The 24,250-nt window shown below is 53.9% G+C and overlaps 1 protein-coding gene across 1 annotated transcript in view; it reads left to right on the top strand.

Annotated features, from left to right (window-relative positions):
- Htra1 (HtrA serine peptidase 1) overlaps positions 1 to 23,618 on the top strand; it is a 34,645-nt gene extending 11,027 nt beyond the window's left edge. The window contains exons 2-9 of the mRNA XM_015498431.2: positions 424 to 523; positions 940 to 1,144; positions 16,747 to 16,941; positions 17,882 to 17,914; positions 19,010 to 19,124; positions 20,358 to 20,415; positions 21,660 to 21,755; positions 22,907 to 23,618. Coding sequence (XP_015353917.2) covers positions 424 to 523; positions 940 to 1,144; positions 16,747 to 16,941; positions 17,882 to 17,914; positions 19,010 to 19,124; positions 20,358 to 20,415; positions 21,660 to 21,755; positions 22,907 to 23,075 — 971 coding nt within the window. The 3' untranslated portion in view covers positions 23,076 to 23,618. The remainder of the gene's footprint in view (positions 1 to 423; positions 524 to 939; positions 1,145 to 16,746; positions 16,942 to 17,881; positions 17,915 to 19,009; positions 19,125 to 20,357; positions 20,416 to 21,659; positions 21,756 to 22,906) is intronic.
- Positions 23,619 to 24,250: the final 632 nt, after the last annotated feature.

Raw genomic sequence — 24,250 nt, forward strand, 5'->3', positions numbered from 1 at the left:
CAGATGGGGAGCTGGGACCAGTCACAAGAGGGCCTGGAAGTGTCCCAGTTTTCACTCAATCTAGAGCCTGGGGAATGGCTGCTTTCCTCGAGTCAAGGGAGACGTGTATGTGTGTGCAAGCATTCATGTGAGACTAGGTGTGCATGTATGTAAGCACCTGTGTGTGCATGCATGTGAGCGTCTGCATATATATGCATGCATGCGTACGAATATATGTGTGTGTGCACGTGCATGTGTGAGTGTGTATGCATTTGAGTGTGCATATGCGTGACTGTGAGTGTGCAGGCTTGTGTGTGTGTGTGTGCTTGTGAGTGTGCATGGTGGTGCTGTGATGCACGTGGGCTCCCTCTAACCCATCTCCCTCCAGGCCCCGCGGCACAAAGCACAGTACGGTTAAGTGCCTGGTCTTTTCTTTGTTCTCAGGGCAGGAAGATCCGAACAGTTTGCGCCATAAATATAACTTCATCGCTGATGTGGTGGAGAAGATTGCTCCTGCAGTGGTTCACATCGAGTTATTTCGCAAGTAAAGAGGCCTCCTTGTTTGCTCTAACCTGAAGCTTTCAATGACAAATGCTGCCTTTAGCAAAACACCAGTGCTATTTCTGAGATGCATTCAAGTGTCAGAGTGTCACTGAGTAGATTCTTGCCTTATGATAAATGCTTCTCCCTTAGGACATTTTTCCATTTGACTATTTAAATCTACATTCTTGACCCTTCAGATGCTTTAAGAACGTTTGGCTCTGCAGAGATTCCCCAAGAATATTTTCTAAGTGGAATTTTTCGATGTGTTGCAAAAACTGGCACGACGTTTCGTCTTGGGCTGTTAAACCTGGTGTGTGAAGCAGCGATTCCCTTCACACAGAACCAGTCCCCAGAGCCTCGGTGGGCGCGGTGCACAGATCTGGGATTGGGGGCTTACCTTCTGTCCTTTGGTTCCAGGCTCCCTTTCTCCAAGAGGGAGGTGCCAGTGGCCAGCGGGTCTGGGTTCATTGTGTCAGAAGATGGACTGATTGTGACCAATGCCCACGTAGTGACCAACAAGCACCGTGTCAAAGTCGAGCTGAAAAGTGGAGCCACCTATGAAGCCAAAATCAAGGACGTAGACGAAAAGGCGGACATTGCTCTTATCAAGATTGACCACCAGGTGAGCGGCTTCTGTGTCCCTGACAGTGCTCCACCTGCAGAGCCCAGATCTCAGACGTCCTAGCCAAGATCTTGGCCAAACCCAGACCTGGTAAAGGCACCTGGGATCTGACTTCCTGGGATCCCAGGGAGAGGCCTTGGGGAGTATAGCCTAGAGCAAGGGAGGGCAAGGGGGTCAGAAAAGCTGTGGGAAAAAGCTGTCTCCTTCCAGGTCAGAGAGTTTCACAACAGATATTTAAACTGTTTATAAAATAAAGCAATAGGTTGGTAAAGAAATAAGTAGGTGGAGCTGGGTATGGTGGCGCATGCCTATAATCACAGCTGCTTGGGAGGCCGAGGCAGGAAGATCACAAGTTCGAGGCCAGCCAAAGCAACTTAGCCAGATCCTGTCTTCAGACCCTGGAGAGAGATATAACTCAGTGGTAGAACATCCTTGGGTTCCACCCAGAGTACCAAGGGAAAAAAAAAAGAAAGAAATTAGTAGGTGAACAGTGGTAATTGAGTCTCCTTCCCATTTCTGATCCTGAGGCATCTGTTAAAAGTTTGTCTGTCTCCACGGGTATCTTATGTGTTCACCATGTAGCATAGAACGTACCAGGTTTTAGGATGAGCCATCTTTGACACCAAACAACTACTTTGAGAACAAAACAGGTCTCCCCAGTTGGGGACTTTGCAGGGTAACTAGATAGGCTTCAATCCATCTTCAAACTCAAACAGTTTGGGGGGATGGTATACAGCTCAGGGATAAAGCACTTGCCTGGCTTGTGCTAGGCCCTGGGCTTCACTCTCAGTACCTCAAAAGGAAAAGGGCCAAGGGCCTTGGAAACCAATTAAAATTAAAACAAAGCTAATGGATTTCTTCTTTACAGAACTTCTCAGAGCCTTTAATATGCTAATGTACACCTGCCAACCGGGGGTGGGGGTGGCTGGGCCGGCAATGTTTGCTCAAATTAGAATTCTCTGAGTGTTCAGTTTTTTTTTTTTTTGGCAGGGATGGGAAGTGGGATTCAAAGCTGAGACAGAGTGAGCTCCAGTTGGGGAATGTTGTATTTGAAAATGTGTTTGGTGTTGGGAACACGGCTTAGTGGTAGGGTTTCCCTGGCATGCATGCAGCCCTGGGTTTGGTCCCCAGCACCAGAAACAAAACAAAAACAAAAAAGAAGATGTTTCTGTTTGACTAGTCTCCTCGCAGTCATTTTTGCTTTGCAGATTTCTTAGCAAAGTCTTCATGCCTGGAACGAAATCCAGTTCTTGTTGGATCATCAAAAATTCCCACTCATCGTCATGTTGATTACAGAGCATTAGTTTGCCAGGTGCCAAGTGCAATGAAATTGCTTTTTCTGTTTTTTTTTTTTTTTTTTTTTTCACATCCTTACAGTTTTCTAGACTCCAGATGGAAGGAGGAATAGGGGTCAGCTGGAATCCTGTGGCTGGACTAGGAAGAGACCCTAGACTGAGATCGGGGGCCGGGGTCATGTCCGGCTCCCCTCCAGCTTCCCCTGGGTGTTGCCTGTGAGGTCAAACAGGTGTGGCTGCTTGGTGGAGCTAGTTCTGTGTTCAGTTTGGGCACAGGATTCTGGATTCTGGATCTTTCATTTTATTAATTTATTTTTTAACAGCACCAGGCTGCTGCTCCTTCCCAGACAGCTTTTCAGAAAACACGAGCTTTGAGACATCTATGCATGTTCCCTCACCCGCTCGGCTCTGCACCCCGGCCCAGGCCAGAGAAGCTCAGGGTAGATCCAGGCTCTGTGCTCATGCACAGAGTAAATGGCCTTCAGTGAGACCACAACTGTGTGTTATTCTGGTAGGTCACCGTGGAATTTCTAGAAACAGCTCATCTTTGAAAATTGTTTCTTGGTCACAAGATAATTGGGCCAGGCCCCACTTTCGTTTACTTGTATGCAAGATAACTGTATCATCCCCATTTTACAGAGGGAGAAACAGGGCTCAGAGAGTGTAAGTGATCCATCTGAAGCCACACAGCTGCACCTAGTTACCCCAGCCTCCTGGTCAGTCAGGCTGCTGCTCCCCAAGTGCCCAAGCCCATGGCCACGAGCTCAGGGATGGAGCCTGTCCTCTTTGTGATGGGACAGCTCATTCTAAATAGCCTGTAGGAAGGCTGGCACATCCCCATTTAGAACTCTGCTAGAAAGGTGTGCAGGACGTGGTTGTCTCACCGGAAGGAGGGCAGCCAGAATAGCAGGGGCTGTGGCCACATCTGTGACTTTCAGCTCCTCCGAGCCCTTGGAAGGTGGCCAGCGTGGGGCCGAGCTGTCTACAGGCAGGTGCTGGCCTGCACGGTGCCTGCACTGTCCCCGCAGAGTGACTCTGTGTTTGGAATGTGTGGTGCATTCCGTGCGATTGCTCCTGGCCCAGGAATCTTCTCAGATTTTGAGCCAAAGTGGAGCCTGGAGCCTGTGTCATCCCTGGCTCTCCAGGCAAGATGTGGGCGCTCCAGCAGGCAGACACGGCTGTGCTGTCCCTGGGAGTCCAGCTGTGTAGCCAGCAGCCTGCTGCGTGACATGTGTTGCCAGCCCCCAAAAAAGGGTGCTGGAAAATTTAAAATTGAACTGATGTGGCTTTTCAAAATGGAATCGGAAATGAAAGGATATTAAATTGCAGACACCCACACAAAAGCCGCTTTCCACTGACTAACTGCTGTTTTTTTTCTTTCTTCTTTTTTGCTGATTAGCTGGAAGTAGGGGGGGGGGGAAAGACACCTCTTCCAGGCTTTTCCCTTTTGTCCCCTTGTTTTGATGAGAGCCAGGTGGGGGTAGGGCAGCAGTCTGGCTGGTCATGAGGCTCCATTTGGAAAGAGCCCCTCACCTGGGTGAGTGAATCCCTGCACAGATTCACCCATCTGCACGTGATGTCTTAGGCGGGAGGTGGGCAGCAGATGGGGCGTGAGCTTGCCTGGTATTGTGCCATCTCAGGGACAGTGACAACACAGAAACAGACCAGGGAAACTCGGGGAAGGCAGGCAGAGCCGCAGAATCGGGCCCTAGGAAGGAACCTGGTCGTGAAAGACTATGGCCCAGTCTCCCCAGGGCCATCTATGAAGAGCCCCGTGAAGAGAGTGTGGCCACCTGCCACATCTATGGGCCCAGTAACTTGGTGGCTCACAGTTGGGGTTCCACTACAGCCTCATGAGTTACTCAGAGGGTTCTCGACCACTCACACTGCTGCTGCCCTTGGAAGGTGGCATTTCTGACACTTTTAAGGAAATGGAAGGGGCCACGGACATCTGTCCTGTGCAATCCCCACAGACGTTCCCTTGGAATTGCCGACCACATCAGGGTGCTGCCCACAGAAGGAGGGTGGAGGAGCCACTGTGGCCCCGCCCCACGGGGAGCCCAGCCCTGTGCTTCTCACCTCCTCCCGCCCTTGGCCGCCCTCCCATCTCCAGGGCCTTGCAGTTGCCAGAGCTGTTTCTGGGATCGTGACCAAAGAATTATTTTTTGCCTCTCTGCTGAGAAGACATTATGCACCCACTTTGCCGGGTGTGTTGAGACCCTGCAGAAATTTGGGGAACAGCCCACCGAGCAGCCCTCTCGCCCCGCATGCTGGAGGAGACAGGGTGTCCCCTGAAGGCCCAGCCCTCCAACTTGACCAGACCTCCCTTTCTACAGTGTTGCCCGAGGGTTGAAAGTCCCCTTTCCTTAGGACCCTCCACGGGGCCAGCAGGAGCCTGGAGGAGGACAGTCCCAGGAAGTAGGGACAGTGTGTCTGTAAACACTTTAATGGAAAGCAGCTTCGAGGGCAAACTAGTTCAGCTTGGGATACAAACTGTTTCCAAATGTGCTTGACATGAGCCACTGGCCGTGTGCGCAGAGTATTTTTAACCTCATCCAGCGGCAGCTTTTTGTCCGCGGGGTTCCTTTTTTCCTGAGCAGTTTAGAGAGAGAGACAGATGTGGGGGTGGGTGGAGAGAAAGGGGAAAGGGGGCTATTGGGTTTCTTTAGGCCAGGAGCACAGGGCAGAAATACCAGGAGGTATGGAGGGAGGCAGGAGGGGAAAGTTACTTTGTTACAGCTGTTTTTCCAGCTGTGCTGGTTCTCTCAGAGGGTGTCCTGCCTGTCCTGTGTAAAAGCTTTATGGACTTCCCACTGTTGCTACAAAGAGGTCACAATGTCTTACCTGGGCTATTCCTACTGATCTGAAGCCCTCTTTAAGTTCCCTCCTCACTTCTGCCCAGCCACCCCTGACCTTGGGCATCTCCTTTCTCTGAGGCCTCCCCATCCTTCAGGTCTGTGATCACATCCTACCTCAGACCCCAGAGACATCCCTTCCTGACCCCCTGTGTGGCATAGCTCCCTATCCCTCAGCCCCTCCACCCCGACCCCTCATGTGGGAACAAAGTCTAGAGGTGATCCCTATCTCATGCCTCCTCACCTCTTTAGCACAATTTATAATCAGCTTACTTGTTAATTTATTTAGAGATGGGAGTCCTACTCTGTGGCCCAGATGGCCTTGAGTGATGTCCCTGTGTCAGCCTTCCCAGTAGCTGGGACCGCAGGTGCGGGCTTCATCGGCTGGCTTCATTTATTTCCTGTATGTATTTGGTGCTGCGGTTTGAACGCAGGGTCTTGCACACGTGAAGATTATGCTCGACCACTGAGCTACACCCCCAGTCCTGGTCTCACTTATTTTTGATTCAACTTTACCTCTGCTGATGGAGTGGGACACATTCATCTCATCCACCCATCAGAGTGTGGGTATTCCACGACAGCGTCTTGAGTGGACATGGAACCATCTGTCCAGGGAGAAGCTGGGCCTGCTGCTGCACAGGTGGCCCCTGCCTCTGCCGGCTACCAGGGCTTTGTGGTGCTGGGGTAGGTCTGTGGTCTCGGGTAACTCAAAGTACTGAGGCAGTCAGATTTCCTGTGGCCGCTTTTCCCTGACGCTGGCCGCCAGGTAAATATTTGCAAGCAGCTGTGGCGAGTCTTGTGAGCTGGTTTTCTTTTTCCCCCCAGACCTGTGCCACCTTCAGGCTGGTGACTCCCACAGACCTGTTTAAAGTGGCCAAAGCACAGCCTGAGGGCTGGGGTGCTCTGTTTGCAGAGGGTCTTTTTACCTCGAGCTTGCTGACGGAGCAGGATGGCTGTCACTTGATCATCAGGTTCAGAACAGGGTCACTTTGGGGTGAGGGGGGAGTGAGGACACTGGGCCTTTCACATCCAAGTCTCTCCAGGCCCAGCTCTCAGAATTTGGCCTGGCGTGTGGTGACTCTGCCCTGAGTTATCTGAGTGAGGAGGGTCCAGGCAGACTCTGGGGACAAGGCAGTGGCCAAGGTGGGGGTGGCATGCCTCAGTCTGACTCATGCTGGTTCTCTCCAGGCGAATTGATTGTCAGAGGGCGCTGACTAAGACGCACAAGCTGCCCAAAGCGAGTCGGAGAGCAGGGCCTGCGTGTCCTCCAGAGCCCGTCGCGGGTCTCCCTAGAGCAGCTGGCCGGGAATGCACACTCTGCAGTTGCCCTGTGATTTGTCTCTGTGTTTTTCCATTCTGGATTCTCCCCCACTCCCTCTGCACCACTGTCTTGTGGTGTTCTTTTCCTTCCAGAACTCAGAGGGCTCCCGTCCCGTTTGCTGTCGTCGCCAGGGACCTGCTGACGTCATGTGGCTTCTATTACCAAATTGATCTTTACCGTCTTTGGGGAGGTGGGGAATGAATATTTCATGAGGGATGGAAACCCAGACAGCGAGTGGGAGCTGGCTTTCGTCCCCTGAGCCGGCCTTCGTCCAGAGGTGAATGGGGACGGGGTTCCTTCATTCCCTTCTGCTCTTTTTGGCATGGGAAGACATTTCAGTTCCCCCAAACCCTCTGAACTGGAGCCCTGTGTGTTTTCTGGCCCTGTTTCAGGAACTTCTTTGATTGTTGAGGAAATTCTTTGGCTCTTGTTTTTCTCTTAATATGGCAGTGACTTTGTCCTGCTGGCACGCTTTTCAGGGAATGAGATGAAGACTGTTCCTCATGGTTCTGACCGAGCAGGTCCTAGGTCCCAGGTTATGGGGACTGAGTCTGCAGGTGCCCCCATGGGAATGTCTCCTGCTCTCTTCACTTTGAGGAGACGTAATTGGTTCCATTTGGCAGTTCAGTGAGTCTGGCAGTGTGATGACAGTGTATTAGAGTCCAGGATCCCCAAAGAGCCTGCAGTCCAGATCCGGCCCTCCACCTGATTTTGTAAATAAAGTTTTATTGGAACAGTGGTGCTCCTTCATTCATGAAGAGCCTATAGCTGCTCTTGTCCTGTACTAGCAGGGTTGGACAGTTGGATTGGAGACCATACGACCTGTGAAGCCAAACATATTTGCTTTTTCGGGCACTACATAAAAAAAGGCTTGCCAACCCCACTGGTGGATGGTGACCTTATCCTGGAGTTGCTGACAGTGGCTGAGAAGTAATGCCCCTAAGAACCAAGTGAGGAGAAATGCTAAGTGGCCCAGGGAAGGAGGCAGAGAAGCCGGTTTGTTTGCTCTTCCTCCTGGGAGGAATCATGCTTCTTTGCTGAAGGTGACACTTTGGTCTTGCCAGATACAGTAGAAGCCTTGTATTTGCCCATTGGTTTGTGATTTTGGTAGGAATGGAGTTTGCTCCAATTCCACAGTATTTTTACAGATTATTATCTGACTTTAAGATCCTACCGGATCTTTTAAAGTCAGTTGTTCCTAATTCATTTGCTGATTTCATAAATGCCCTGTGAGCGTCTGTCTTGGGCAAGTTCTCTCTGAGGAGCTGAGGCTGTGGCAAGATGGGGAAAGCCGTGGAGAGGCGGGTCTGCTGTGGGAACAGGTGAAGTGCGAGGAAGGAGACAGGAAGGTAGGGCGTCGGGCCTGGGAAGGCCTCCAAAGGTGGTGTGGACAGGGGAGCTTCTGTGAGAAAGGGATAGCCCACTGAGAGGAAGGACAGAGAGGGCCGGCCCCAGGGCCAGTGGAGGGATGAGCACTGTGGAGGGAGTTACTCAATTCTCCTTTCATGCCAAGCCTGGAGGACCTAGGTCTTGGACCATGTGCAAACGGTTATTTTCCAGTGAGTTTATTAGAACCTTCCAGAATGAAAGCCAGTGTTTCTGGTTAGTTGGTTTCTCTGTCTGTTGTCTATTTCTTATTGGCCTTGGTTCTTTGGGATTCCTGCTCATACTCTAGAAAGCTCCAAGGTCATAAGGAGTCAATTTCCTAAGAGTTTGAAAATACAAAGGATTCCTCCTGACCCGGCCACCTTTCACTCACAGCAGGAGATTGGGGTCTCCTGTGACTGTTTTCCTAAAACCATCCACACCTCTCTCTGTCCAAGGGAGAAATAAGACCTCTTGGTGAATCGAGGACTGATCATGCTAATAAACGTGCTAATTAATCGGTCACTTTTGCTAAGCAGGGCACTGGAGTCTGATAACTGGAGCATGTGACTCACAGTGTTTCCTTCCTTGCTTTGTCCACCAGGCAGCTCTCAGAGTCCACTGGCCTCCCTATGTCCCATGTCATGGTTTGAATACATATTTAATTAATTGTGCCCTTTGTCATTGAACGTCTCAAATTGCTTTTATCTAGAGGAGATTATACATCTTTAAAAACATTTAGAAATACAGTAAAAAACACCACAGCATCCCCAGGAACCTCCCCTTGCGAGCACTTGGGTGCTGGGGTCACGAGGTGCCGGAGCGCCCTCACTTCAGTCAGCAGGCGCTGAGAGGCCGCTCTGAGCTGGGCGCCGCACTCCCCAGGAGGCAGGAGCACAGCCCACACGCACCCCTGACAGCTGGCAGGTGGAGCTGAGCCTGGCTCGCCACCGCGCAGACAGCTACAAACCAGGCCTCCTGAGTCAAGCTGCCTGAGCGAAGCGCCAGCCCCAGCCAACCAGGTGTCGTCTGCTTTTTGGATCCCGATGGACTTTTGAGATCTGGCGGTTCGTTTTCTCGTTTATTCACTGACTTCATAAATATTTACCGAGCGTCCGCCATGGCCTAGCCCTGCCGTCGCCCTGCTGAGGTCAGTGGATAGCAGCGGGTGGAGCAAAGGCACTGAGTGTGGAGAGGGCGGACGGTGGACTTGGCCTAGGCGACGTCTGGGTGCTCAGAATGTATACAGTCACTGGCTGCTGGGCGCCCATACGGAACTGTTGACATTTTGTGGTTTGAGCATGAGTAAGAGGATATTTGGAATGGCAGGCGTTTCTTGATACCTTACAGGAGACTAAATATCACGGTGGTGTCGTAAACGGCGAGGAGGAAGGTGGTGTCCTTTCCTTTGCGCTCTCCCTCCCCTCACTCCCCTTACTCTCCCTCCCTCCATCATCCTGTTTCTTTCCGCTTCATCCCCGACAGCAGTAACAGTCGTCTGGGCGTAGGATGATGGCGACTGGTGGACAGTTTCTTCTGAGCCTGACGTGCTGTGGTCTCAGTACCCCTGGCAGGTCCTTCCTGCCCTGGCCTCTCACCTCCTTGGTCTCATCCTCCACTCACCGCAGCCACCTTGACCTTGTCAGCCTCAGACTCCTGACTTGGTCCTCACTGACAACCCTCATCCTCTCTAACCTGAATCCCAAGGATCTCCCTCTTGGCCCACCACCTCCTCGTCCCCTGGCAGGGCACCTTCATGGGCATGTGGCCTGTATACACAACAGGCTCTGGGCCAGAAGGGCCTCATACTCCAAGGTCACCATCCTAATCCTGTGTTTGAATTTGTGTCATCTGTTAATCAACCAGTGAGATGGGAGTGCACATAGGGGGCTTGGAGCCTTGCCTCCGCTGGACAGGTCCTTGGCCTTCCCACTCTCTGTCTCCTAGGACCCCAACCCTGCTTGACCTTCCCTCCCATCTCTGCAGTGGTCACTTCACCCCACATTGCTGAAAGAGATGTGGGCAAAGGCGGTGGGGGGCTGCGCATCACACCCCTTAGCATCCCGTGGCAGCTTGGTGCAGGGCTCAGGCTGATGATGCTCCGGTGTATCCTGCAGGCCACTGGGCAGGAGCGAGCTGCTTCTACCCTGATCCAGGTACCTAATGTGTCCTGGCACAGGGGTGGCAGTTCCGTTTGTTGTCCACTGTCTGTGGGCTGGGTCAGTGGGCCTTTGGAAAGGAGAGATGCCTGGCTCAATTCCACACCCCCAACAGCGGCACGGTGTGTGGGGCGCGTCACTGGCTGGTGGAGCACTGAGTTGTGAGGCCCCCTTGGTGTCTTGCTGCTCTTTGAGTATCTTTGTTCTCGAAGGACCATGACGACGATAACTAGCAAATAGAAACCATCAAGATCAGTGGAGAGAGAAAATGGAAGAAAGGAAAAAGTTTCGTATTTTAGTGCCTTTAATGTCACTTTTAACCCACTTTATGAGCAAGGGGCGTGTGTGCTGGGCCCTAAAGGCCGTGACCTGTTGCAGCAGGCCGTATTCCACGAGTCTATCACTCTTCCTCCCCTTCTCACCCAGGTGGAGCACTCGGACCTTTCTCTTGAGCGTGTCCTTACACCTAGCATCCTCCCGGCAGCTCTCCCCCACAAGATTTCCTTAGGAGGCACACGCGCTCTTTGCTGGGTCCGGGGGACATGCTATTTCCTCTGTGGCATGTTTCTTAAAGAAAATGAAACGTTAGCATAACCGTTTCCAGAAGGCACATTGAATCACTCACTTGAGTGGCAGCCAGTTGCTGCAACATTAGCCTTTGGAACAGACTTCAACCAACGCAGGGACGGTCTGGAAGCGCCGGCCTCTGAAAATGAGCTGAGCGTGCTGGGCGGCTGGCGGATGGGGTGGATTCTGCAGACTCAGCAACAAAAACATTTCTGTAACCGAGGAGCACTTTGTAGTTTTCAAAGGAGAGAAAGAAGGGATTGACTTGGCTCATTAAGTTACGGACAGATTGCCAGCTTCTCCTTTAATTTGGTTTTATTGGTTGTTTTACTGCTCTCCTCTCCAAGCTTCAGGGAATGAAGTTGCAGTGCAGAGCAGCCGCGGGTGGTGAGGCAGAACCCAGAGCAGCAGCTCTGGTGGCTCCTGGCTGTTTGGGCTCCTCCCAGGGGGATGGCTTAGCAGGCCACCACCTGGAGGATCCCAGGACTCCCCTTTCCTCTCCTGCTGTGGAAGGGATTGTCTGACCCCATTGGAACTTGTATGCAAAGAGGTTTACTAAGGCTTCTAGTTTCAATCTTAATCCATTTAACTCTTTTCCACTAATAGAATTTTTGGAAACAGTGACGTCTTCTGGAAAGAACTCTCATTGTCAGGGCTCAGATGACCATTGGCTCTCAGCAGGCTCAGCTCCCTTATTTTAGAGGAAGGAAAACCCAGACTCAGATAAGCCAACCAAGTGGCCCAAGGTCACAGAGTGATGCAGGACCCAGACCAAACCCAGATGCCCCGTTGCCTGGGACAGTGGAGCCCAAGGTGCTCACGTGCACGTGTGCACACACCTGCGGTGTCGTCTAGGTCTTCACTTCTGTGCCTCCCTGCTGATGTTGGACCGTGAGCCCAAGGTGAGCTGTGAGCCCACCACTCAGCACAGGCCTGCTCTCCTGCCCTAGAGAATTTTGGCATTTGTGGCTCATCCAGGGTCCAGTTGTGGAAACCATGCCTCAAGGCCCAGGCCATGGCACCTCTACCCCCACCCCCGCCAGGGCTGGGCTGCAGCTGCAGGGGCTCCCGAGAGGATACTATGGGACATAGCAAGGCCAGACCTTCACTGCAAGGACGTGCTGAGCCAGCGCCATTTGCTGGTCTCTGTTCTTAACGCCCACGTGGCCCTGTTCTGTTACGCCCACCTGGTCACCTGCCTCTGTGGAGTGACTGAGGGACAGAGCAGCTCCTTCCTTGGTGTTGGGCTGGTGAGAAGAGCTGGAGTGAAGGTCTGGGGGAGGTTTGAACTTGGGTCCCCCACATGCAGCCTGCCCCCCATCTGTCCTGCAGAGCAGTTGTGGTACAGGCTGCGTGTGTGACAGCAGGAAAAAGTGAGGGGCAAGCTCAGGGCAGGTGCAGGAGTGGGCCTGCCCGCAGTGACCTGGCTGTGCTCCGATCACCTCCTCTTGACCCAGTGGAGGCATAAGGCCCCCCGTGGACATTTGGGACCACTTCCTTTTAAGGAGATTTCTTCTTCCATCCCCACCCCTGAAAAAAAAAAACCTATGCATGGAAGAGGAGAACTTATTAGAGACCTTTCTGACACCCCTGGATGCTGTGCAGGGTCACCCTCGCAGGCCAACCTTCTCCCCATGTCAGGGTCAGCTCTGCAGGCTGCTCCCCACCTTCAGCCTTTGTCCTCATCAGCAGAGCCCTGAGTACCTTTTAGGCTCACATCCTTTGCCATAGGGAGGGGGCCTTATGCCTGGGTGCTGTGACGCCCCGTGAGGAGCAAGCTGGGGCACCTTTGGAATTTCCTTGCTCTTTGGAGGAGTCATGTTTCCACTGGGCTAATGTGGCAGCCATCTTGTGACCATGAGGACAGCCTGGAGTGGAGATGGAAGGGAAGGAGCCTTGCTCTTGATGTTGTCCTCGAGGCTTTGAAGTTACCAGCCCTGTCCCTTCTGCCCTTGGATAGGTGACTGTTTGGTCCATCTTGAGCTGAGTTTTCTTTTATTCTTGGCTGAAAACACCCTAACTAACAAGCACAGATCATTTCCAATATTGATACCTTGTGGGAGATTCTGGGCTGAGCTGCCTTTGGCACGGAAGATGGACCCTGTCCATTTTTGCTCTGTGGGCCCTGGTGGCTTGTCTGTGCCTCTGTCATCAGTTAGGAAGCCTGGAGGGTGAATGTCTTCAGGACCCCTGGGCTGTGCATGGAGGAGACTCCCCGAGTGTCAATGAGGGGTCCTTCTAGGTGGGCGGGTTTCCCATCAGCGAAGCTCCAGGCTTGTGGTGGGTGGTTGTGATCTAAGCAGATGGTCAGAGCCTTCTTTAATCATGCTGTGGAGCACGTCCTTCCAGACACTGGCGTTCGTTTCCTGCCTGTGGCTGTATTTGGTGATTCTGTAGACACGGCACAGCTGGGCCCCACGTCCAGGCCTCTGCCACCGTCCCCGGAGTGGGTCTCCACCTGGCTGGCTGGCAGTGTGCTGACCACTCAGGTGCTAGGGGTTGATGCGCTCTTCAGGTCGATCTCGGGCTCTGAGGACACCACTGAGTATTGGGGAGTCCCCTGGAGCTGTGGGCGGCCCACCCTCCTCCTAGATGCCCCTTCTCTACTGCGGCTCCCAGGCTCCCGTTCTCCACGAGTGTGTGAGGCCGTGAGAACTGGTGGCGCGAGGGACTTGCTATGGAGTGTTCCGTATCCTAGAGGGACTTGGACCCACGTGAGCTGCTGGCCTGAGGTCACCTTCTTACCTCTACAGTGACATGCGGCACCTCAGAGTGTGAGACTCGGATGTGTGCAGTGGGACCCACAGGCCACCTTCTTCTCTTTCCCTGGCCTCCGCTGACACGAGGGGCTGGATGCTCACCCTGGTGGCTCAGGGAGATGGGGTGTGAAGAGGCTGTTGGGAGAGTGGCTGGCATCGTGGAGACGGCCTGTGGCCGGTGCTGCTTCAGAGGGAGCCGTAGACAGAGTGTCTGCCGCCAGGAACCTTGGGACAGCTTTGATGCGGGCAGTGCAAGAAGCAGCCCGGGGCCCCAGAGCAGGGCGGACAGGACCCCAGGTGCCGTGCAGCCTTAGCAGGTCAAGACGGGAGCCTGGCCGTGCCTTTCAGCCATCTGTGCACTTCTTCTCCCCATCCCCCCTGGAGAAATGTCTAGACGGTGATGGAGTAAAAAGCTCAATTACTGAGCAGGAATTTGGCCAGCAGAGAGCTGCGAGCAGACAGCCCCGGGCGAGGATTGCGGCTGAGAATGAACCCCACTTGGATTTGAAGGACGCTGAAAGGCCAGGGGCTTGCAACCAGCCAGCACCTGTGCGGAGCAGGGCCAAACAGCCCCTAGAGGCAGCTCGGCCTGCGGAGAGCGCAAAGGTGGCCTAGCCTGCGTCTCAGCGCCAATCCGTCCCTTGCAGGGATTTCTGCCTATAATTAGAAGCCTGGGAATTAGAGCCGTGTGCTGGAGCGCGAGTCCAGAGCTGTTTAGCCCGGCTATTCCTTGGCCATGGGAAGTCCCTCCACTCAGCCTCAGTTTCCTCAGGAACCTTGGGACAGCTGTAAAACGGGCAGAATCAGGTTCCGCGTCCTAAGTGTCCTGGAAGGGCTTTGTTTGGCAGGTTTATTCCTTTTATGTGAATTCAGGGTTATGTGACCAGGCCCCCTTCCCCTGGCCATCCTGTCGCTCGTTCTGTCTTACGATGACTCTTCATAATCTCTGACGTTGTCAAGTGAGTAAGAACCTAGACCGAGGTGACAGTTCGGGTGGTCTACCAGTGCAGTGCGCCCCTCCTCTGTGTCTGAGGGGGGATTGGCCCCTGCGGAGACCTCTGGGCTCTCCTCACCGGTGTCCACCTTCCCCAGGCCTATGTGGCTGTGCCAGTGTGGACCACTCTGTTGCTCTCATGCCAGGCTTGTCCGTGGGGTGCTCTGGGCCCATTGTGGCAGCAGGCAGTGTCCCTGGAGGCCTGACTCTCCCAGGGAGTGTGGATGGACAGCAGGCAGGACTGGATGCCACCCTTGTGGGATGACTCCCCCACCCCATGGCTTCTCCCAAAGCAGTTGCCCCCTTCCCAGCATCCCCTAGGCTTGAGCTCAGCCCTTGGGACAGAAGACACGGGCAGAGCTGTCTTTAGGTCTCTGCTGTCTAATGCCCTGAGACATGGAGCTGCTCCTGGCTGCCTTCCCAGGAGATGGAGGGGTGGCCATGCGCAGTGAACCCTGCCTAGAACCGTCTTGCCTGGTTCCCAGTTTGTGCCTGAGCCCCTGTTTGGGTCCCACCTTGGCCTCCTGTCTGCAGCCCTCTTTCTTTGGGTGGAAGGCTGACCTGCCCCAGCAGCCTCTGCCACCCCTGCCTGTCCTTCGAGGCCATCCCTTGGGGAGAGGCCAAGTGCACGTCAGCAGCCCCCAGCCCTGCCCCTCTCTGCAGTGGTTGCTGAAGTCATTCCTGGCACAGGCTGCTGGCCTGGGCCCAGAGAGTCACATGAGGCCGAGTTCCCTGTCTGCCTTGGATGCTAAGGATGATAAGGAACGCGGGGAATGCTGCAGGCTCTGGCCACAGGGACCCCAGGGGGAAGGGTCACCGTCAGGGCGGAGCTGTGTCTTGCTAGGTGACGGCACACTGGCCTGTGGCAGCATAGGTGGAGTTTCCCCGTGGGAGTTTGCAGGGACCCCCGTTAACAATGGTCAGCACCTGGCTTGGCTGATGCTAATGCCAGCCCTGACTCTCTGTCCCTTGGTTCTCACAGTAGACAGTGAAGCAGGTGGACCTCATTATCTCCACTGTCCACATGAGGAAATTGCAGGCCCCAGTGGTTGAAGCTCAGGCCTGGCCCCGTCTGTGCTCTTGACCTGGAATGGTGCTCTCCTGGGCCTTGTGTCTGTGAGCTGAGGGCGTCCTCCTCCTCACAGTCTGCTAGTCACTATAGGTTCGCACCCCTTCTACATTCCTTTCTTCCTCCTTGAGTTTTCTCAGCCAGCATCTCCTTATCGGGTGTGTTGGGGCAGGAGGGCGCTGTATAGCAGACAAGCGGGTCCCAGGGTTGAATCCCTCTCTCTAGAGTGACTCATGTCCTCTTTTGTTAAATGGGCATAATGACAGCCCCAGTTCATCTGCAGGTGCTGCCCCGTCCCTGGCAGAGGAGATGTTAGAGCAGCCCACCTCTGCTGCACCTGGCCCCTTGGCCTCTTTGTTTCAGGTGGGCACAATTCAGGGACAGGCTCGACTCTGCTCTCTGGCCTAATCCATGCCTGACTCCGTGAAGTTGAAGGAGCTCAGAGCTCAGGAGGGAGGTTGCTTGGCTGTGCCAGAGGCAGGAAGAGAGCGGGGCCTGAAGGTGCCCCTGATGGAACAGGGAGGCCCCGGGCCCTTCCTCCAGCCCCTCAGTCCTGGGACTCTCGGAGGGGCTTGATTGGGTCCTGTCTTGTTCTAAAGAGCTGTTCGGGGCTTCCAACTTCACACCGCCTTGATAGGGTGTTGGGGATGGACTCCTGCCCAGGCTGGGGAGCAGAAGCAGAGATGGTGCTGGGGACCTTCTCAGGACAGGAGAGGTAGCCCACTGTTCAGGTCTTGGATGCTGCTGGCCCCTGACCATCCCTGTGCCTACCCCACAAGTCAGCAAGTCCCTGGTGGCAGAACCCAATCCTTGGGTCTTGGGAGGAGTGAGCCTGTGAGAAATGGGCAGGTTCCCTGCTTCCCCAGAGGCCCGTGTGGGCTCAGGCTCCTGCCTGGGCCTCTGCCCCCCAACAGAAATGCCAAACCCAGTTTTTCTTCCCCTGTTGTTGCCCTTGAAGGTTCAGAGCAAGTATCTGCTGGGAGCTTTGAGCTGTGGTGACACCCTGGGGTGGTCTCCATGGGGTCTGGCCTCAGTGTTTACTTGCGACATGTGGGTTAAGTGGGTTCCCTTGCCCCCAGAAAGGCGTGTGGGTCCTGAGCCCAGCCCTCCATGGGCTTGGTGCATCCGTCCCTGTCACCGCTCGGGGCTCCACCGTGTCTGTGCTTTTATCCGTCTTGTCGCGTGAAACAAGCAGCAACGCCAGTCCTGTGGTTGCAGGGGAAGCTGCCGGTCCTGCTGCTCGGCCGCTCCTCGGAGCTGCGGCCAGGAGAGTTCGTGGTCGCCATCGGGAGCCCGTTTTCCCTCCAAAACACCGTCACCACAGGGATCGTCAGCACCACCCAGCGGGGCGGCAAGGAGCTCGGGCTCCGGAACTCGGACATGGACTACATCCAGACGGATGCCATCATCAACGTGAGCCGCCCCACCCCCCCCCCACCCGCTGGGGACTGGGGCAGGCTTTGCCAGAGGAAAGTCAGGCTTAGAAACCAGGTGTTGAGTCAGGATCCTTGTAGCACGGGGGTTCCCATTGAACCTCTGAAGCAGAGGGATGCCGAAGGTTGGCAGCACCCAGAGTGATCCCTGCCACTCCTACAACAGGGGCCTTAGACTTGCCAGAGGGCTGCATGGCAAGGGGATCCTCATCCTGCCCGGGGGGTTGCTGGCTGCCCTGCCCGCAGGCCCCTTGGGCACATTGAGGATGCGCAGATCCTCCCTTTCTGGCAAGAGGGCCACTCACTTTGCAGGGCCCTGTAGCCTCGAGGTGGCCTGAGCTCTGCCCTCTGCCCTTGCCCTAGGCCACAGCCTGAGTGCCGGGCCTGTGCCCCCATGCCCTCTCCTGAGACTGGAGCTCTCGGTGCTGCTTCAGAAATGGACTCCCTCGAGCACCACGTTTCTCTTCTTTGTTTCTGAGAGCAACTCCCCCCACCTCTGTCTGAGAAGTCAGAAATGGTGTGTTGGTGCAGCCTCTGCCCCTCGTAGGTTTTATTCTCAAACTTCCTTCCAATCTGCATGAGGTTCTGGAACCAGGACAAACCATATGAATTCCAGCCCCAGCAGCAGACAGAGGACCTACCAAGGGGGCTGTGCAGATTTGGACCCCATGATCCAGGAGCAAGTGGGCAGTGGGCCTCACCCCAGGTCAAGAAAGTGGGATTAGAGGCTGTAGGGCCTCTGAGTCTAAGAGCCCCCAATTCCCCATCTATGGCAAACCCTTAAGTTTCTGAATCGTTACAGATCTCAGGGAAGAACCGTACCCCATACTCCAGGCCCGGTGCTCAGAAAGCCGCCAGGCAAGGACAGATTGAGGCATGTTATGACACAAGTATAACCTTTCTTTTTCTGTTTATTTCAGTACGGAAACTCGGGAGGCCCCCTAGTAAACCTGGTAAGGCCTGTCAATACCCATGTCGTGGTTTGTTTTTATCTGTGTGCATGCTGTTTTGTTTTAATTTCTTTCTGAACAAGAACTTGCAAAAGCTTGTTATCCAGTTCTTGTAAAGTGAGCTCTGAATGGACTGTATCTCTGCATATCACCCTATACACCTTTTCTGGAAGGAGTAGGGCTGCCAGAGTTGAGGCTGGGGAGGGAAGGCCCTGGGACATGCTGGTGTTCACAGTCTCAGGCCAACACAGTGGAGTCCGGGGCCAGTCCAGGCCAGTGAGGGAGCAGCTTTGTGCTGAAGGTCTCAGCAGAGCTGTCCGTTGTAGGGAGCACCTCCTCCAGATCCAGTCCCCAGGGCAGGGAAGCAGGGAGGAGCTTTCCCAGGCCAGGAGCCCTCCCTCAAGACCTGCAGGAATGAGGAGGAGCAGGCTGCTTACAGCATCTCCCTCCCTCTGAACTTAAATCATTGAGCATGAAAAGCAAAACCTGGAATCACAGACTGTCAGAGCCAGAGCGAGGCTCAAGGGCCACTTAGAGATGATGGAATCAAGATCATCTTGGGCAAGGCCCGGACAGTGGTGCCTCCTGCAGAGTCCCTCAGTCCCTTGGTATTGGGCCTGAAATCTCAGCACTTGCAGGAAGTGTGAGAGGTGATTGATATTGTCTTGGCAGTCTTCCCTGCCCTGCAGAGGAAACTAAGAGGTGCAACTCTGACACTGCCCTGCCCTCTGTCTCCCGGTCAGTCATAGCAGCATCTGTGGAGACACTTTCCTGCAGGGGTGGGGGGCGTCAGCTCCCAGGCTCTAAGGTCATTTCTGACATCAGTGAGGCAACTATTGCCTCAAAGTCACTGGAAATGGGAGAGGCAGGAAGGCCACCTCAAGATTCAGAGATTGGGGAAATGCATTCGCTTTGAGAGGAGCCAACATTGTGTCTTGAAACTGCACACAGTTGTGGCCTGTGCTCCGGCCTGGGGTGTGTGCTGCTTCTGAAGCTGACTGCCCATGTCCAGGCCTCTTTCATACAGACCCTCTGCTCCCTGGGGGTACCAGCTGCCAAGCCCCAGGCGACGCAGTAAGCCATTTCTCCTTGCTTCAGGACGGTGAGGTGATCGGCATCAACACTCTGAAGGTGACCGCCGGAATCTCCTTTGCAATTCCATCTGACAAGATCAAGAAGTTTCTAACCGAGTCCCATGACCGGCAGGCCAAAGGTAAGCAAGGTCCAGAGAGCCTGGGACTTTGGAGATCAGTTCTAAAGCTTTACTGCCCCTTGATGATATGGGGCGGGGCACAATGGCAGTCCCTAAAACCAGTCGAGTAGGCTCCTATCAGGAATTGAAAGGGGATGCCCAGGACTAGCCAGCCCCTGGTACCAGGTCACAGGTATTGGAGCATTTTTGTCCTGTGATCATGGATATTTCATTTGGTTCTCATTCTAGTCTGTCTCAGGCATGGGCCCAGGTGACTTCTGTGCATTATATCAGTTATCATTACATCATTTGACTCCTGTGACCCATTAGGTAGGAATGAACAGTCCCATTTCAAGACGAGAAAACTGAGATTCAGGGAGCACATTCGTTCTGCAGATGTCTGTATCCACCTGCTCTGAGACGGCTGGGGACTGGGTGTGGGCAGCCCACAGGGCCCCTTGCAGGTGTGATGTTTATGTTATGCTGTGGAGGGCGGAGCTGGGGGCAATCAGACAGATAACATCACATAGCAATAAGTGCCCCAAGAAAATGAGGCAGGCGGATGGCCAGGGAGGGACAGGCAGGACTGACCGTGGAGCCTGCGAGGCTGGAGACGCCTCCCAATCCAGACTGGGTGAGCGGGAGCCAGCATGTGCGTGGGTGGGGGGCAGTGCAGACAGAGGCCAGTGGAGTGGGCACAGACAGCAGGCACTTGTCCCCTCGAGTGGCCATGAGCAATCACCCAGGGCGGGAGCAGGAAGCCAGCCAGGGCCAGGAGCGAGGCTCACGCCACCAAGGTGTGGGGCCTGTGCTGTGTCTTAACTGCTCGGGAACAGGGAAGCCTATGACAGATTGCTGTCACTGAAAAGAAAGGCCACTCTGGCAGCCAGCTGGGAGGGGACTGCAGGGTGAGGTGGGAGCTGGAGCCCTGTTAAGAGGCTCTGGCAGTCCTCCAGCCGAGAGGCCCAGGGCAAAGTGGAGGGGGAGGGGGCAGAGGGCCAGCCTGGGGGAGGGCCAGAGGTCAGTGACAGTGAGGATTAAGGACTCCTCCTAGGGTTTTGTCTACTAACTAAGATGGAGGGACTTTTCCAAGGTCCCATAGCAGGCAGGAGTCCAGACCAGCATGCACCTCGGTCCCAGCCTATGCCGCCCTGGCCCTGACCCTGCGTTGCAAACTATAGCATCAGACCCCTGGCTCCTGTCCCCGCCACCCCTGCCAACTGGGCTGACCTGTTGTCCCTTTTGTTACACCAGGGAAAGCCATCACCAAGAAGAAGTACATAGGGATCCGAATGATGTCACTCACATCCAGGTGGGTAAGCAGGAGCGTGTCTGCCTGCACTGAGGTAGCCCCAAATTTCACCAGGCTGGCACCCCGAGAGAGCAGCCATCTCAGCTTCTGCTCAAACTTAAATCACACTGGGAGGAGTAGGGCTGTTGCCTGGCCCTCTGTTTTGTTTCCCCATTTCTGTCCTCTGGAGGACTCTGCCTGCTCTCGGACGCAGCCTGAACGGGGCTGGCCCTTGCGCTCTCAGGCCGCCCTCTCACCACTTGTTCTGTTGAAACCCACATTCCAGGAGTTCCCCACGCGCCCGCCCAGCCCCAGAGCACCTGCCTCTCCTTGGCCTTGAGGCCGTGGGCCAAGGCGGGAGGAATGCCAGGGCGGCCCGCCAGGGACACGGTGACTGATGGGGGGGGGGGAACCTGGATACCTGGATGGGAAAGGGGTATCTGTCCCCGCCCCAGCACAGCAGGAGCCGAGTGGCAGGAAGCAGGACGCATTCACAGACATGTGGCTCTATTACTAGCTCATCCTCACTGTTAGCACATTGTGATGCGTGTTTTGGATGATAGCACCTTCCTTAGCATTCCAGAAGATGGGACGGTTTTCCAAGATTAAAGTCACCCAGTTAGTTATCTCTGGAACCAAAGAGGCCGGGGTGCAGGGACGGAGCACAGGCTGAGTGGTCTGGCTTCCCAGCTCTGACGCTTCCCAGCTGTGACCCCAAGTGCTCAGGCCTCTTCTAGGATGAGGATAACAATGCAGGTGTTCCTGCTGTGCAGCCAGGTTTGGCTCTGTGAGCGGTGGCAACTGTCACCAGCCACAGTGACTATCATATGCTTACTCTGTGCCAGGAACTGGGTTGGGCACCTTACCTCGATGGCCTCATCTGAGCCTCATCACAACCCATGTCCTAGAGTACCATCACTAGCCCCATGTTGTAACTGAGGAAGCAAAGACACAGAGAGGTTAAGCAATTGCCCATGGTAACACAGATAGCAAATAGCAGAGCTAGGGCTGTAGACCAGGCCAACCATTAGACTGTCCTGCTCCTTCAGGGTAATTGCTATTAACTAACTAATAAATAACAGGACTAATAATAATCAAGTGCTTCTTTACTATCACATAATAAACCTTTGACTCTAGTAGTAGAATTTAAAGTAGAATTGGAACTCTCAAAGGAATTTTACTTAGGACTTGGGGCAAAAGGTGAGTGTCAGCAGAGGACAGTCTGTTGGTACTTAATGTTAACACGAGTCTTTTTCTCCCGGCAGCAAAGCCAAAGAGTTGAAGGATCGCCACCGAGACTTCCCTGACGTGCTCTCGGGAGCCTACATCATTGAAGTAATTCCTGATACCCCCGCAGAAGCGTGAGTGCCACGTGCTTTCCTGATCTCCTCATGGAGCAGTGCTCTCTTTATACTGGCTCAGTGATTGTGTCCACTCTTGATAAATGTGGTCAAGGTCAGCCAGGTCATCTGATCTGGTCCGGAGCAGGACTCATTCATGGAAGGGCATTTCCTGCCTTCCAAGGTCCTCGCTTCCCTAGGGGTCATCAGGTGGGAAGAGCAAGAGCAGGCTCTTCTGGAGTCTGGGAAGGCTGGCTGGGGAGAGAGGGTTCATGCAGCTGGGTCCCCACGACCTCAGGACCTGTTAAAACCTTTGGAAGAGTAACCCCAGTGACATCAAAGCAACATGAAAGAAGTGTTTAAGTCAATGATCAGGGTGTGTGACCTGCACTGACATAACGTCCAGAGGGAGTGTAGGACCGCAGAGCAGGCCCTGAGATAGCCTGGCCCACTGCCTGCTTTCCTATGATCCATGGGCTGAGATGACTTTTGCCTCTTTACTTAGCTGTAGATATTCCAAGGCAATGATAGCATTTTGTGGCATGTGAAAATGATGCGAAATGCAAATATCAGTGTCTACAAGTGTTTTACTGGAATTCAGCCCATTAGGTTACAGACCATCTGTGGTGGTTTTTGTGTTGCTGTGGAAGAGTCGTAGCAAGACAGACGGAGTGGCCTGCGAAACCCAAATCATTTCCTATCTGGCCTTTTATGAGGAAAGTTTGCACCAGACCATGAAGGGCCATGATGGCATAATGACACTGTCATATAGGAGCTAAAGTTGCAGCTTCAGCATGTGGAGGAAGTGCCTCCTAAGAGAAGCATTTGCCCATCCTGAAGGAATTGTTCTCTGGGCCGCAAGGCTCATTATAAGCAATTTGGCCACGGTCACAGTGTGTGGCAGATGGTACCTAATGCATCCTTGCCCCCTTTGGTATGTCATAAGATTACAGGAATGCCATAGGGACATAGGAATTTCTGCCATGATTGATGATTTGGCCTGTAAATCTCAGAAGGAGATACAGTGCACGGGTGATTTAAAGTCATCCTTTCCTGAATTCAACCCACACCTGGTCACCCTGGGCCTTTTGGTTCTGTGCTGGGCCTCTGTTGATGTAGAGTTAAACTATGAGGAATGGAAACTTGACCCTTGTGTTTCCTGTGCGTTGCAGCGGTGGTCTCAAGGAGAACGACGTCATAATCAGCATCAACGGACAGTCGGTGGTCTCTGCCAATGACGTCAGTGACGTCATTAAGAAAGAAAATATCCTGAACATGGTTGTTCGCAGGGGCAATGAAGACATTATGATTACAGTGATTCCTGAAGAAATCGACCCCTAGGCAGAGGCATGAGCTGGGCTTCATTTTTCCCTCAGAGACTGCGGTGGACCATGCGTGAAGACTCTGGGCTGGTGGCATGGCATACCCGGGACTTTGGACCGCCATTTTGCTTGTTCGGTGGAAATGCCCCAGCCAACAGATTCCTTCCTGATAGTGTTCAGGCAAAACAAATGTAATGTTGCAGATCCTCAGGCAGAAGCTCCGCCCTTCTGTACCCCATGTATGCAGCGTGCTTTCTCTTGCCAGCTTGGGCTCTTCCTGCTTAGACAGTCAACACCTGTCTCCTCCTTTAACCAAGTCATCGTCTTAGTCCAACTAATGCAGTTGACGCATTGTGTAGATAAGAGGAAGGCCTCGCAGGAGCCAGAAAAGTCCTGGGCATGTTCGTGCTTTCCTCTGAGTCAGCACCCAGAGGAGGAGGATGCTCAGAGACCATGGATGGGTGGATGCTGGCTTCCGAGACGGCCAAGTCCCTCTTTTAGGAATCTTCAGAACCAGGAGTGCGATGACTCTGAGTTTGAGCTATTAAAATACTTCTTCATACATTGCTCTCTGGTGTGCTTCTTTTAACAGCTGGTTGCAGTCTTTTTGAAACAATCATAATGTCAATGGCTCCTCATTAAACCACAGTGTCCATGCAGGGTTGGGCTCTCAGTCCTACCAGTTATTTCAAAAGTATCCTTTCGGATTTACCCGAGTTATACAACCCTGCTTGGACACCGGCTTTGTGATTGAGGGCCGCAGGACAGTTCTGCACACATCTGGAGCTCTTCTAACTAGACAGAGGCTGTTGACCTCATATATCATGCAATCAGTCAACAAAGATTTTCTAGGCCTCTGCTCTGTGCCAGGCCCTGGGCCAAGTGTGGAGGGCTGGTCAGAGCAGGACAGAGGCAGGACAGTCAGCTTCGACTGAGAAGCCAGTTCTCTTCCTGGAAGGCAGTTTGGGAGAGCAGGACAATCCCAGGACTGACCCATTCTAAGTCCCCAGGATGTACAGGGCTGTGCCCACCCCATTTGTCCTGGGTCTGAAATAAGAACCAGACCTCAAGCCGCAGAGTTTGGGGCAGTGTTTCTCGGTAGGTGTGCCTGCAACAGGTGCAGCCTCGAGCAGCTGGAGGACACCTTTCCTTCCAGGGAGGATTTCTAAGAGTGTGGGAAGCTGGACCCAGGAA

This window comes from Marmota marmota, unplaced genomic scaffold (assembly GCF_001458135.2).
Source record: "Marmota marmota marmota unplaced genomic scaffold, marMar, whole genome shotgun sequence".
NCBI lineage: Eukaryota > Metazoa > Chordata > Mammalia > Rodentia > Sciuridae > Marmota > Marmota marmota.